A 14,177-nucleotide genomic window follows, 5' to 3' on the forward strand; every position below is an offset into this window, starting at 1 on the left:
GGACGATTATGAATCCTGGTCGTACTGGTGCTTAAACTACTCTGAAACTATTTTCCTAATCTAAACCGTTTCCAACTGTATTTAAGTAAAAAGCAAATGTATTTAAGAAACTGCCAAATGTAAAAATGAGTTTAAGCTAGGAGCAAAAGAGTTTGAGAGAAGGGCAAATGCATTTGAGAAACGGGCAAATGTAAAAATGAGTTTAAGCTAGGAGCAAAAGAGTTTGAGAGAAGGGCAAATGCATTTGAGAAACGGGCAAATGTATTTGAGAAACGAAAAATGAGTTTAAGCAAGGAGCAAATGCGTTGGAGAAAAGGGCAAATGTATTTGAGAGAAGGGCAAATGTGTTTGAGAAATGGGCAAAGGTGTGTGAAAAATAGGCAAATTTATTTGAGTAAGGGGCAAATGATTTTGAGAAATGGGCAAACGTATTTTATAAATCTATTATTTTATTTGAGAAAAGTATTTTCTTAATGTTTCTGATTTTTTCAGAAATACATTTGCCCTTTTCTCAAAAACAATTGGAAAACGTTCGACGAAACGTTGTGTGACATCCAACCAAGCTTGGGGCAATTTTAAACGAAGCCGACGCGAACATTTCTAAAAACACAAATAATGGTTGTAATTTAAATAGCGCGAACCAGAACAAAATTTCGCATAAAAGCGTAATCAAAAAGTATCAGAAACCAAAAGGAATCACTAAAAAGAAAATTAGTGACTTTCCTAAAAATAAATTCTAAGTAGCATTTAGGGAAAAGTTCTGCTTTTTACAATCGAGGCCAAAGAATTTTCGTCGCTGGCATTGTTGTAGCAGTGCTTCGCCCCATCCAATAGGTGTGACCGATCACAAATTGTCATCAATATCCTCTAACGGGAGTCCAAGGAAACTTGCTGTTTCAACAGAGGTGGACCATAATGAGAGGGGTATTAGAGGCGTTGGTTCCACATTACAATTAAAGATATGGTTGGTGTCATGTGGGGACACATTGCAAGCGGGGCATACATTTTGTATGTCGGGGTTGATTCTGGATAGGTAAGATTTTAACCTGTTACAGTATCCAGACCGAAGTTGAGCTAGAGTGACTCGTGTTTCCCTGGGGAGTGTGCGTTCCTCTTCCGCAAGTTTTGGGTACTGTTCTTTGAGTACTGCATTCACCGGGCAATTCCCGGCATAAAGGTCCGACGCCTGTTTGTGGAGTTCACTGAGGACCTGCTTATGTTTTTTGGCTTCATACGGTTGAGTTCTTAGGTGCCGTATTTCCTCATAATGCTTACGGAGATGTTAAGGTGTTGGCTCATCAATCAGATGCCTGTTGGAATGTCCAGGTTTCTGGGTACTCAACAGGAACTGTTTGGTTCGCATCTCACTTCTCACCCTGATGGAGTTCTGGGGACATAAGAAGACAGCCCGTGGTAAATGCTTAGCTTCTTCGCTTAATATGAACTACCAAAAATATTTTAACTCGACAAAGGCGTTACGGACCATTACAGGTTACACCATGTATTTACAGAAGTGGTTAGGTCTATGTTTATACATATGTAGTATGTACATGCGTGCATACATATGTATGTATGTAAGTGTCGCTCCCTTTACCCTTATCAACTTACTTGAGCTTGCCATTGTTGACGCTGCCGTTAGTGTATTCACAGTTGTTGATTTATCCGAATCTTTGGGTGAAGAAGCCTCAATCTTTACCAATGTTGTTAAGGTGGACGATGATGACATAGTCTTGGAAGCGGCTGATATGGAAGTAGAACATGTGGAAGATGATGATGCGGCTACACCAACGCCCATACCAATACCAACACCAATACCACTTATGCCGCCTATACCACCGACACCACCAGAAGATGTGGATACGTGGTGATGTTGTTGGTGATGATGTTGCTGTTGTTTCTGTTGTTGTTGTTGTTGTTGTTGTTGCTGTTGTTGTTGTTGTTGCTGCTGTTGTTGTTGTTGTTGGTGCTGCTGATGTTGTTGTGTTTGATGACAATTAGCGGATGTCACTTCTGATACTTGGCAAGGTTCGTGTTTGATTTGTACAAATGTATAACTTGTTGATGTGGAATTGGTTTGTTGATGATGGTGATGATGCTGTTGAAGATGCTGTTGTTGTTGTTGTTGTTGGTGGTGATGGTGTTGAAACTGCTGTTGATGCGTATGTGGAACGTTTGTGCTACCACCTAATGGTGATGTTGTAGTTGTAACAAAATGTGGGCCACCAGCCAAACTGAATGGTTCCAAATGTAATGGAGCACCATTCGCCCCCGTTGCTGTAGATGGTACTAAAAATGTTGTTGTAGCAGCAGCGGTGCTACGTTCAAAATGTTCTGTGGAAGCAGCTACGGCAAGCGAAGAGCCGAGGAAATCTGCAGCAGTGGGTGTGCTATGATGATGACCATTGAATGTTGCCATTTAACTAAGCACGGTTAAGCATTTTTGTAATTTATACATATATATTTATTTATAGATTTTGATTAAGTGGTTTTTAGTAGTATTTTTTTTTTTTTTACTAGTATTATGTATTTAGTTTTTACTCAACAAAATGATTTTTTTTAATATAATTTGATTTTCCATCTAAAATTTACTTTAATTTCAAGCATAAGCAGCTCTGGCGGAAATCCTATGCGCTGTTGAAATGCCGTCGGCAAATATGAGTTTTTCATTCCTTATTTTTGCTTTTTCTAGTGCAGTGTTGGGGTGTAATCGTGGGGGGCTGCGTCGTCGGCAACAGCAAATGGCGTCGCAAATGCATGAATACATTTTTTTCTTCATGTAGATTTTCTAGTTTTAGTTGGTTTTGTGATACATATGTATGTATTATGTTTGTTAGAAATTCTAGTTTTTGCTACATTTTCGAAAACGTTTCTAGTTTGTCTTTTAACGCTTTTAGTTATATATTTCACAGTCACTTAACACACTTTTTGCCATTAATATGGCAAATTTTTTTTTTCATATTTTTTCACTGTGGCGCCTAATCATCAAACCCCAATTTGTTAACACACATTTACATACACATAAGCCCCATACACAAAATGACATAATCCCGACGCTTTTTTCTACAGCGCTGTGGTGACACTAGCGAAATGTCTCCGAGACTACCCACTCCCCGATGTGTATAAGTAGAAAGAACAAGATTTTAAAGCATTTCCAAATCACTCGCCAGCAGCGACTACCTGGCAGACATAAAGTGTTTTTCAAACACTTGCAATTTATTTTCAAGTCTTTTAAGAAACGATCCAAATATCCTATTGAATTTACGAGTTTTTTTTTGTTGGTGTATTAAAAACAATAACAAAAAAAAAACACAAGCGCGCGCCTTTCAATTTTGCGACTTCAAGTTCCAGGAATTTGACTTTATTTTATTTAGTTTTTTATTATTTTCTCATTTTATCTTTTTATTGCCGAATACAAAAGCCGCGGTTTAAACTGGATAGCTGGCTGTTTGGTTGGTTTGTCTGTTGGCTGGCTGGTTTATTTAAGCAAAAATACATTCGAATACATTTGCCGTCGCGAAAAATGCAAAAGTACATACAAATGACGACTACAACATGGACGACGATGGCGATGACTACGAGGATGGCAACAACGACAACGGCAACGGGCAACGTCGACAACGTCCCAAAAGCAAGTTTTCACTTTTGCCTTTGCTACTTATTCTGCTGCTGTTGATGCACACAAACGCCTAAACACGCCCAATCAGCGCACACATTCACAAGTGTACAGCACACACAGATACTACGGCAACGATGACGATGACGACGACGACACTACATGCACTGCTCTAATGCCCAGCCACTTATTGGCTCCTTTTTTTTTAATTTTTAGACTGAATTTTAACTTTATGTGTTATTATAAATTTTATAACCTTTTATTCATTTACCTTATGCACTTTTCCTTTTTTTAGCTACTTTTATGTGCATACACACTCACACGCCATTATATATAATTTTCACACACATCACTTTTTTTGTCTTTGGATTCACATCATGATTGTATCTTCCACTTCAAGCAACTGACTGTTGGATTGTGTGATTCTCCTGCAACAACCTTCCGTTCATCAAGCCTTTGCGTTCAACTTGCTCTACCTCGTTTCTTTACTCGTATTTTTATGGCCTTTTTGCTTGCGTCAATTTTCAATTCCTTCTTCGTTCATGTGAATTCCTCAGACAGATCCTCCACCTCCTCTATAGTTGGTCAGGTATATTTTATTTGTATGTATGTAGGTGCATTCATATATTTATTTTTATTGCTATTTCTATTTTACTATCGCATTGCTTTTCACCTCTTCTCCACTTTTGTAACAAGTTTCTACCCACTTTGCTTGCTTGCTTTTCTATCCCTCCAGCATTTTTCAACCATTTCTGTTTCTTCCACACACATACTCCTTTCCGATTTAATGCAACGCCATTATTTCTTCGCATTAAATTCAGCCAAAATTTAACTAGAATTCCCTTGCATTTAACCAATAAACATTCCTTATTCACTAAATTCAATATTTCATTAAAAAAAATCCACCAAAATTTATAGAAAAATATACTTTTAATTTGTTTTCATCTCCGTTTCCAAATATCTATTCAATTCCGCGTTGTCGAAAAAGTTTACTATGCCGCCGTGTGATGTTTCTTAAGAACGGCGCGATAATTGCAAAGTAAACCGGCAGCGCTCAAGCAGCTGATTGCATTTTGTGGTTGCCATTCTTCGGTATATATATTGGTTTCTTAACCTGTCGGCCGGGCTGCAGCTAGAACTCCATGCTGGATTCAACAACTACGATTTTCTAGGACCTGATAAAGTTAGTATAGTCATAACACCATAGTCATAACCATATTTTTACTTATCCATATCAACCGGCACCAGTTATTGGTTAAAATCGTAAAATTTTCATAAAAAATGAAGAAAACGTAAAAAATTACGAACATATTCCACAAACAACAAGTCTCTTAGTCAAAACGGCAGCGATTTAGTTTAGCACCCCCCGAGTTCGGGGTTTAACTTGGTATCAAATGAAAGAAGGAGTTCTCCAGATCACAAATATATATATCTTAAAGTGCGCAAACTTATAATTTAAAAGTAATTTGTTGTTAAAGTTTGCAAATTTCTATACAACTTTTATATGTGTATACGTATATATATTTTATGACATTACAAATCTGTGCTGCCACATCTAAAAAACGGAACAAGTGCAGAATCGAAAAATAACTCATAAAAATACCTTTCATCTGATGTATATATATCTTTATCTTTTCTAGTCTTTATTTACCAAAAAATTTAAAAAGAGTTTTCTTTTGCATTCGTGAACGAGCTGATATTACCTTATAACTCTTATGTTTATTGTTATGTTAGCCGATCCAACACCGGCTGCGCCATGCACAGTAATTCTGCGTAGAACACCTTTCGGCCGCCTACGCGGAAAGATGTTTCAACTTTTCAAACTGAGTAGTAAAAATATATATTTTCCTTTTTCTTTATTAACTGAAAGGTGGTAAGGTAATATTTATATTTGTTTTTTTTTTTGTTTATGTGGCAGCACAGCTTTGTAATGTCATCAATAAAATGTTTATATACAAAAAAACGTGATCAACCGCTGAAACTAAAAGACGTAAATTCAAGGAGTGGATAAATAAAAAGGAAACAAAAAAAATAAAATAAAATTGATAAAAAAAATGTGTATAATAGCCGTGTTTTTTAACACGCGCGTATACGTTTCGTTTGCGCGTGTTAAAAAACGCCTATCTTCGCTTAGATAATGCTTAGGAGACCCATCTAGCGGCTGTGGTAAAACAACTAGCTACAGCAACAGGGTGTACCGAAAAGCGGAGACGCAACGCTCTGATGGCCATAGGGTATAACATATAGCTGAATCAGTTGCGATGAATTGTGGACACACATATAATACATAGAATTAGTGTACAGGGTGAAACAAAGACACATATTTCAGTTACATCTGAGTATAATGCGTATTGAAATTTAGTAGGACAAAATTTATGCGCAGCAATTTCAGAGGTGTATTTATAGTTTGTCTCTTAGCAGTCAATATAAAGTTTAAGCGTAAACGGATATACGCGTGTTAAAAAACACGGCTAATATATAAGTTTTTGATTAAAACATTTCTGTATTCATTGAGGATAGAATAGTTTCAAAAAAATTAATAGAAGCAACATAAAGAGGAAAAGAATAAGATAAAAAAGAAGCTGTGCCTTAAACATTTTTCATAACCTCAAAATTGGTAAGTTTCTAAGAAAAGAGTGCCTTCAAGTTAATAGGGGACAAAATGGCGGACGCTTCGGCGTCGTATGACGCCGAAAGCAAAAAATTTGATGCTCAAGGAGGATCAAAGAAAAATTCCAAAAGAAACAATAATGCTGCGCATCAAACACATCCATATATGGATAATACAGGAATTAATGTAAACCAGAAGAAATCAAAAAAGGAAAATATTTTAAAGGACGTACCGAAGATTTCCATGCAGGGTATGCTAGTCCCGAAAGGAACTTACAAAAAACTAATGGAAGATATTGAGTTTACTGACTTATCCACCAAAAAATAAGAATGAAATAGAAGCTCAAAATGTTGACAGAACGCAAGAAAAGCAGTCCCTTGACTATAACAAGAATATTGACCAAATGATTTCAATGCGAGCTTCCAATGAAGTTAGCAAAGAGAGTTGTACAGTACAATGTGGAACAACTCATATCTCGAAAGATGTTCCTACTGTGGAAGCAGTAAATACACCACAAAAAAGTGACATAACCATTAATAACCAATCTGACGCTTCCCAGAACGTTTTCAAATATGACACATCTCACAGAGGTGAGTTTTGTATTTTCTTTGATACGTCTAAAAGTGATCTATTCAACAACACGTCCATTAAGAATGGACTATTCCTAATGGATAAAATAAGAAGATTCAATATTAAGGGTATCAAAACAGTAAAAGTAATCGGACGATCTTTATATAAAGTATTTTTCAATTCTCATTTAGAGGCAAACAATACAGTAGACAATATTCAGCTGAAAGAAAAGAACATCAGTCTTTATACCAAGAAGCATGGTAGAGACTTATGGTGTTGTAAAGCAAGTTCCCCAAGACTTTACAGATAAAGAGATTATGGAAAATATAATCTCGGACATAAAAGTGACATCTGTGACAAGACTACTTCGAAGAGACATAGACAACAAGGAAAATCTCTTACCCACATTTACAGTTAAAATAGGTTTTGCAGGAGTTGACATACCCGAATCGGTAAATGTATTATTTGTGGATATGAAAGTTCATCACTTCATACCTAAGGTAAGACAGTGTTACAACTGCGGTAGACTTGGACACACAAAGAAAACTTGTAAATCAAAGAATAGATGTATACTATGCGGAAACGAAACTGGATGCGAATCTGCGTGGGTAACAAAAAATAATAAATGTATCTTGTGTGGTCAAAACGGGCATGTCTCTCTTAACCAAAACAAGTGCCAAAGGTGGACGCAAGAAAAAAATATTGCAGAGATCATGGCCATCAAAAAGATGTCCAGAAAGGAGGCGTATGATACCTATACTCAAATTAACAACTACAGCAATAGATTTGACATTCTTGATGAAGAATTGTTTCCAACTCTTCCGACCTCAGAACCCAAAACTGTCAACAGGGACAATGTGGTCAATAGAAAATTCACCACTATTAAATATAGCAAGGTGGCTGCAATGCCAGAGAGGAACAAAAGGACAGGGGAAAATACACAGGACAAACGACAAATGACACTCCAAAAAGTATTCCTTCATATGCCTCAAATGAATGGTTTAAGGTATCAGAAATTGAAAAATTAGTGACACTCTTATGTCAAAAATTCCAAATAGACTCAGAAGATCCAATTGCTAAATTGTTGAACAACCTCTATAAGAAAAATGCCAATGACAGACTAGCGTCATATGGCACAAAAAATATTGAAATAATTGATGGTGCGGATCCTACAACATAACTGCCAAAGCTTGAAAGCTAACAAAAACTACATTGATTTTTTCGTCCAAAAATATAGTATTGATATAGTAGCACTCCAAGAAATATTTTCACATGACAATAAAACTAAAAATCACAAATTAATTGATTTTAATCTAAATAAAAAAACTCGGCCTGATGGCTATGGAGGTGTGGCAATTGCCTGTAGAAAAAATATACGTTTTAAAAAAATCAAATATACCACAACATATGACATACTTATGATGAAAACCACCAGCCTACAAACTAATATAACAGTATGCACAATATATTTTCCTCCTAATTTTAATAGTAACACATTTCAGCAAGAATTGATTAGGTGATTTTAATGCAAGATGTTCAACATGGGGAGACACAACAAATACGACAAAAGGACGATTTTTGGAAGACATAGCTAGGACATACAATTTTACATGCCATAATGATGGTACAATAACACACAAAACAGCGTCAAGCACGGGCTCCGTCTTGGACTTAAGTTTTTCAAATCTCAATCGAAATGTTGTTTGGTCTTGTAGTCAATCCTTCATTGGAGGAAGCCATCATCACCCCATAATAATAGACATAGCAGACATTCATAAACAGCCGCTACATTTCATCGCAAAAAATAAACTATGTACTGAACTAGCAAAAATATCTGCTGAAAATAACTTGAGCAACATAGAGAGATCTATCAAAAATGCGATCAAAACTGCGACCATAAATCTGAACAATTTTAAGCATACCCCGAAAGCGTGGTGGAATGATGAAATGGAAAGATACTATAGAATACTCATTGCCAAGACCAAAAAGGCCAGACTTACCGGTAGAATTGAGGACATAGATGATGCACTAGAAGAAAAAATAAAATGGAAAAAATTAGTTAAACAAGCAAAGAGCCAAAATTACAAAGACAGAATTGAAGAACTCAATAAAGATCCCCACAGTAAAAATGCATGGCAATTTGTTAGAAATGTTAAAGGGAATGCCAGTTTTACACATTGTAACTGGCCAGAGGAAAACAACATTCCATATCTTAACTTTTTAAAAGAACAGGTTAATGAAATGACAAATAACATTTCAGTGACCAGACAACCAAACAGCGAAGACCATATAAACTTTACCCAATCAAAGTTGGATGAAATACTTTTTAAGAAAAAGTCTACGGCTGGGGGCCTAGACCGAATAACATATGACATGATAAAACAACTTACACAAAGCGCTAAAGCTGAGTTAGCAAAAATGTTGGAATATCATCTTAATACCAACAATGTTAAAGAGTACCCATTTTAAAGCCCAATAAAAACCCAGATGATATTGCAAACTACCGACCCATAGCCCTTATTTCAGTTATTGCCAAATCAGTGAACATTATAGTGAAAGAAAATCTAGTGGAGCATATGAAATCAAATCAGGTAATACCAGCCAAAAGTTATGCTTACAGAAAAAATCGATCATCAGTTATGTGTTTAAATGAAATAATACATGACATTGCTGACCTAAAAAGTAAGAAGCACCATGTTTTCATATGTGTTCTAGATCTGAGTAATGCGTATAATTGTGTAGATCTATCAATACTAAAGACCATGCTCATAGAAATACAAACTAACCCTATCATAATTAATTGGATTCATAATTTATTTTCAAGGAGATACTACATGTTAGGTAAACAATCGGTAGAAATTAACAACGGACTACCTCAAGGTAGCTGTTTATCGCCAATCTTGTTTAATCTCTATACTAGACACTTACACTCAATCAATGATGAATGCACCCAATTATATCAATATGCAGATGATTTTGTTATTATCAGCCATGACAATGTTAAAGAAAGGGCAATTAACAGACTGGAAAACAAAATAAGACAATTTCAAAATGCATGCAGCTCTCTAAACTTATCTTTCAACTTTTCAAAAACAAAATTCATGTACATGACATCAGGCAAAAAACAACATTTTAACCTTAGTATAAATAATACCCGGATTGGACAGGCTAATGAAATTAAAATTTTGGGTAGAAGCATGAACTTTAAATCCACGATCAAGGATCATGTCGCTAAAACGAAAAAAGAAGCACAGAACGCTACGAATCTAATATCAAAGTTAACCACCATTAAGGCAGGCCTGAGCCCAAGACATAGTTTAAACTTTTACAAAGCATTTGTAAGAACAAAGATTGAATATGGCTGCACTACATTTGCAAACGCCCCTAAAGGCTACAATTCAAAATTACAAACAATTGCCAATCAAACCATTAGAAGATGCTTAGGAGTACCTCCCAATACGCCGATTCATTGTAGATATGCTCTGGCGGGAGAATTACCCCCGTTGGTAAGGGCTAAATGGTTGACAGCCAAAGAACTTACCAAACAATGGTTTATAAATGATTCACTCAAACGACAACTACAAAGTTCCCCTGAGATAAACTCGAGTTATAGCTTCATATATAACAAATTCAAAGAGATTTTTGACAAAATAAATACGAATATCACCTTCCTAAGACATAAAAATTTAGACCTATTAGGTACCAACCTAGAAAAGTCAAAAAATCAATACTCTAAGGAACAACTAAAAGCTATATATAATGAAAGAATAGATGATCTAAACAAAAAATGGTTTTTCCTACTTGCAACAGATGCATCTGTGTCAGACAGCAGCACAGGTTGCAGTATACATGACATTCAGAAAAATATATCTTACATGTATAAGCTCAATGACAAATACTCGTCCATGTTTGGTGAACTGACAGCCATTAAACAAGCAATAAAAATAGCATCTAGAGAAAAATGTAAAAAGATTGCCATTTTCACAGATAGTTTATCCTCTATTAATGCCCTGAAAAAGAAAACTACAAATAACTTCATTGTAGCAACCATTCACAATACATTACAGAACTCAAGCTTTGATGAAATTTACATAATTTGGACACCAAGTCATGTAGGAATTCCATTCAACGAGAAGGCGGATTTTGCTGCCAAGGAAGCTGCTACAAGAGGAGCAGTTATAGAAACTGCCCTCACACCACAGGAAGCTCTAATAAAAATAAATAATGTTATAGCAAATGAATGGAACAATGAATTTCAAATAATAAGCAATAGTAAAGGTACTCATTTCGCAGCAATAGTTTCTGACATTCACCAAAAACCATGGTATAATAATAAACAAATTTTAATGGACCCTTATAACATTAAGCTAAATAGGCTGATCACAGGGCATACATATTCCAAACAATATTTATGCAGTTTCAGACGGAATATGTCTAATCTATGTTCTTTCTGCAACTCCATTGTAACGCCAGACCATCTTATATTTGAATGCACTAATTTCGAAACAATGCGAAACAATTTTAACATATTTAAGAATTCCACATCTTTAATTGAATTATTCAAATCTAAAAATAATAAGATATATGAAGAACTCATACAATTTATTCATGAGGCACAGCTGGATAAAAAGCTATAAGATGTTTTCACCACTTTTGGTAAATATTTTGATAAAAGTTTCTTTTTCTTTTTATTCTCCAAATAAATAAAAACACATACAAATGTAAATATATACACAAGATAAATGTACATTTTAAGTAGAATTTAAGTAAACATGTTAGAATTAATTAGTATATCAGTTAGAGCAATAATATGATATATAAAGTAATGAAAAAATATTGTAAATCCACTCCAATAACGTCTAATGGCGGATTTTGGCTACATAAACAACCCTGCAAGATTTTTGTAACATGGTGTATAAGCTGTAGCTTACAAACACCTTGACCAACCAGCTGTATTCAATGAATACAAATATATCAACAAAAAAAAAATGTTTATATATATATATAAATGTGCATGTTGCTACAAAAGCGCGATTGATTTAATAAAAACATTTATAATAAGTAAAAACAATGCAAAAATGAAATGTGAATTATACAAAAATGCAATTTGAGTTTATCGTTGCCAATTTATATAGATATGTATGTGGATTAAGGTTTTGAAAGATGTGTAAATTGTAATTTAAAGTGCTATAGAAATTTGCTAAATTTGCAAACTTTAACAACAAATAACTTTTAAATTATAAGTTTGCGCACTTTAAAATATATATATTTGTTATCGGGACAGCTCCTTCTTTCATTTGATACCAAGTTTTACCCCAACTTAGGGGGGGGGGGGGGGGGGGGTTGCTATTCTAAAATTTTCCCGTCAAAACGTATCCAAAACAATAAATAAAATCATGGTACAATTACCAGGTAGAAGCATTAGCGAAAATGCGACCCTCCCGTGTATTTTGTTGTTGCCGATTGTACATAAACTGTCAATCGTTCTTTCAGTTTCTTCTGTCAAAAGTTATGGAAGAAGAAAAATGTCACATGTAATTTTCGTCAACAAAGCCAAAACAAAAAAACAAAAAAGTTGGTTTGCTGATGAAGGAAGGAGGAAAAAGGCATTTTTAATGGAAAATAAAGGTAATTAGCTGATTTTTAAATGATATATATTTAATTTATTGTTATTATTTATTTACATATAGCAGCTGAATCACTTCTTCAACGTTTCCAGGGCATCAACTCTTGGTAATTCTATACGACAGCATGACACTGATAATATGCGTCCATAAATATCGAGAGAGGTGTTAAAAGACGCGCATTGACCTCGACAACAATAATCAGAAGGCGGAGGTAGATTATTTTGTGTTGGACAAGAGATATTTGCAAAAGAAGTTGAAAATTTTCATGTGCGCGCTGTAATGTTGATGATATTTGTACCCACAAAAAAAATTGTGGACACAAGCGTTTTGCGCAGATATAGTTTTGGTCTCCAAACCGGTTTTGGACCCACCCAGATTAATTTTTTATAAGCGCGGGCGAAGGCCGCCAGCGGAAAAATACTATGGATCCCACCCCGGTCTCGAAGCACTCCGGGGTCATTTTTCGGTTTTTTGGGAATATCTTTTGAACGAGCTAAAATTGTGCTGCATGTTATCTTGCACTCAAAGAAATGGAATATGATAAGAAATTTATAGATTTTCTGTCGAAACGTTTATATGATCGCATCACTTCAAGATTATCACATGGGATATGTAATGGTGATCCAGAGCAAAGGTATAGTGGTTTATTAAATTTATCATTACTTATGGCCTTAAAAGATGTAGCGTTGTCTAGTGCCTCAGTATATACTTCTGCATCACTGGATCCTACGTGCGATTGGAACTGATGAGGATTTGGTACATAGTTCAATAAGGTATACGAGTTTACCGTACTGAATTGTTTAGTTAATTTGAAAGTAATTTATTGTTAAATTTTTATAGGTTTGATATTGGTCGTTTTACCACCCTGAAGAGGTTGATTATATTACAGATACATGCATGAAACATGTCGAACGTTTACGTAAAATGTCTCCATTATGGGAGATGGTGCTAGAACCAATTGATTTGAAAAATATCCAATGGTCGCAATATTAATTTTGTTTATGATATATAAATAAGGGACCGTTTTATATTGTATGCATCTTTTAATGTATGTATTTATATTCCAAAGCAGTTTAATGTAAAGTGAGATACAAATATAGTTCCTAATTTATCTGCCTAAGGTCGTTATTTTGTAGTATTAAAATTATATTGGGAAATGCTATTGCTATTGCTAAATATTTTTTGTAGTGGACCTTATTTTCAATACATGTATATATGAGTGCTAACGTTACTGTCTTCAAAAGATGTTGATAACTTAGGATGAGATTGTATATAAAATGCTGAGTTAGTAGTATGTTCATGAATAATTACTGATTTATTTTAAAATTTCATGTATTTTGTAAAGTAAAAATTAAGCAATTTAGTAACCTAATAAATATCGAAGATACATATATACATAATAACGTTTAACGTTGGAAACTCGTCGTGTAGGTATTTGAGGTGCATATTTCTTTGAAGGATATGGTGCTTCAGGTCTTGAGATGTAATCTTTTTTTAATTAAAAAAAGCACGGGTGTGTTGAAAATTTCAAATTGAGTCGCTGTGCCACAGAACTTTCGGGTTCAGCGCCATTGCATGGTTGTTTTGATCCAATTTTTCTTTTGACTCCTCTGTTCGGAACCGATTTTGCTCTCGGTTTAATTTTTGGATACTAGTTCGGTTGTAGTACTGACTTCAGTTACAGTTCCGGGGTTTCCTTCTGGCTCTAGCCAGGAGGCTTTTGTAGCAATTTCGGCTTTAGGCTGGATCTGGTATC

At 35.0% G+C, this 14,177-nt stretch overlaps 1 protein-coding gene and 1 long non-coding RNA gene across 6 annotated transcripts in view; one reads left to right on the forward strand and one right to left on the reverse strand.

Moving 5' to 3' along the window:
* The window catches only part of wge (winged eye), a 164,979-nt gene extending 160,369 nt beyond the window's left edge, over positions 1–4,610 (reverse strand). For 3 of the 5 annotated variants that reach the window (XM_067758993.1, XM_067758992.1, XM_067758989.1), the window contains exon 1: positions 1,609–4,606. In XM_067758993.1, the coding sequence (XP_067615094.1) occupies positions 1,609–2,416 (808 nt within the window). In that variant the 5' untranslated portion in view covers positions 2,417–4,606. Of the gene's footprint in view, positions 1–1,608 lie in introns of all 5 variants that reach the window. The other 2 variants (XM_067758991.1, XM_067758990.1) reach the window with 2 other exon arrangements.
* Positions 4,611–12,202: 7,592 nt separating this feature from the next.
* LOC137234164 (uncharacterized) lies at positions 12,203–13,922 on the forward strand. The gene is made up of 4 exons (XR_010947727.1): positions 12,203–12,422; positions 12,485–13,055; positions 13,116–13,194; positions 13,262–13,922. It is a non-coding gene; the product is annotated as an uncharacterized lncRNA (long non-coding RNA).
* The last annotated feature ends 255 nt before the right edge of the window (positions 13,923–14,177 follow it).

The sequence above is a fragment of the Eurosta solidaginis genome, chromosome 1, assembly GCF_040869045.1.
Source record: "Eurosta solidaginis isolate ZX-2024a chromosome 1, ASM4086904v1, whole genome shotgun sequence".
Classification (NCBI taxonomy): Eukaryota; Metazoa; Arthropoda; class Insecta; order Diptera; family Tephritidae; genus Eurosta; species Eurosta solidaginis.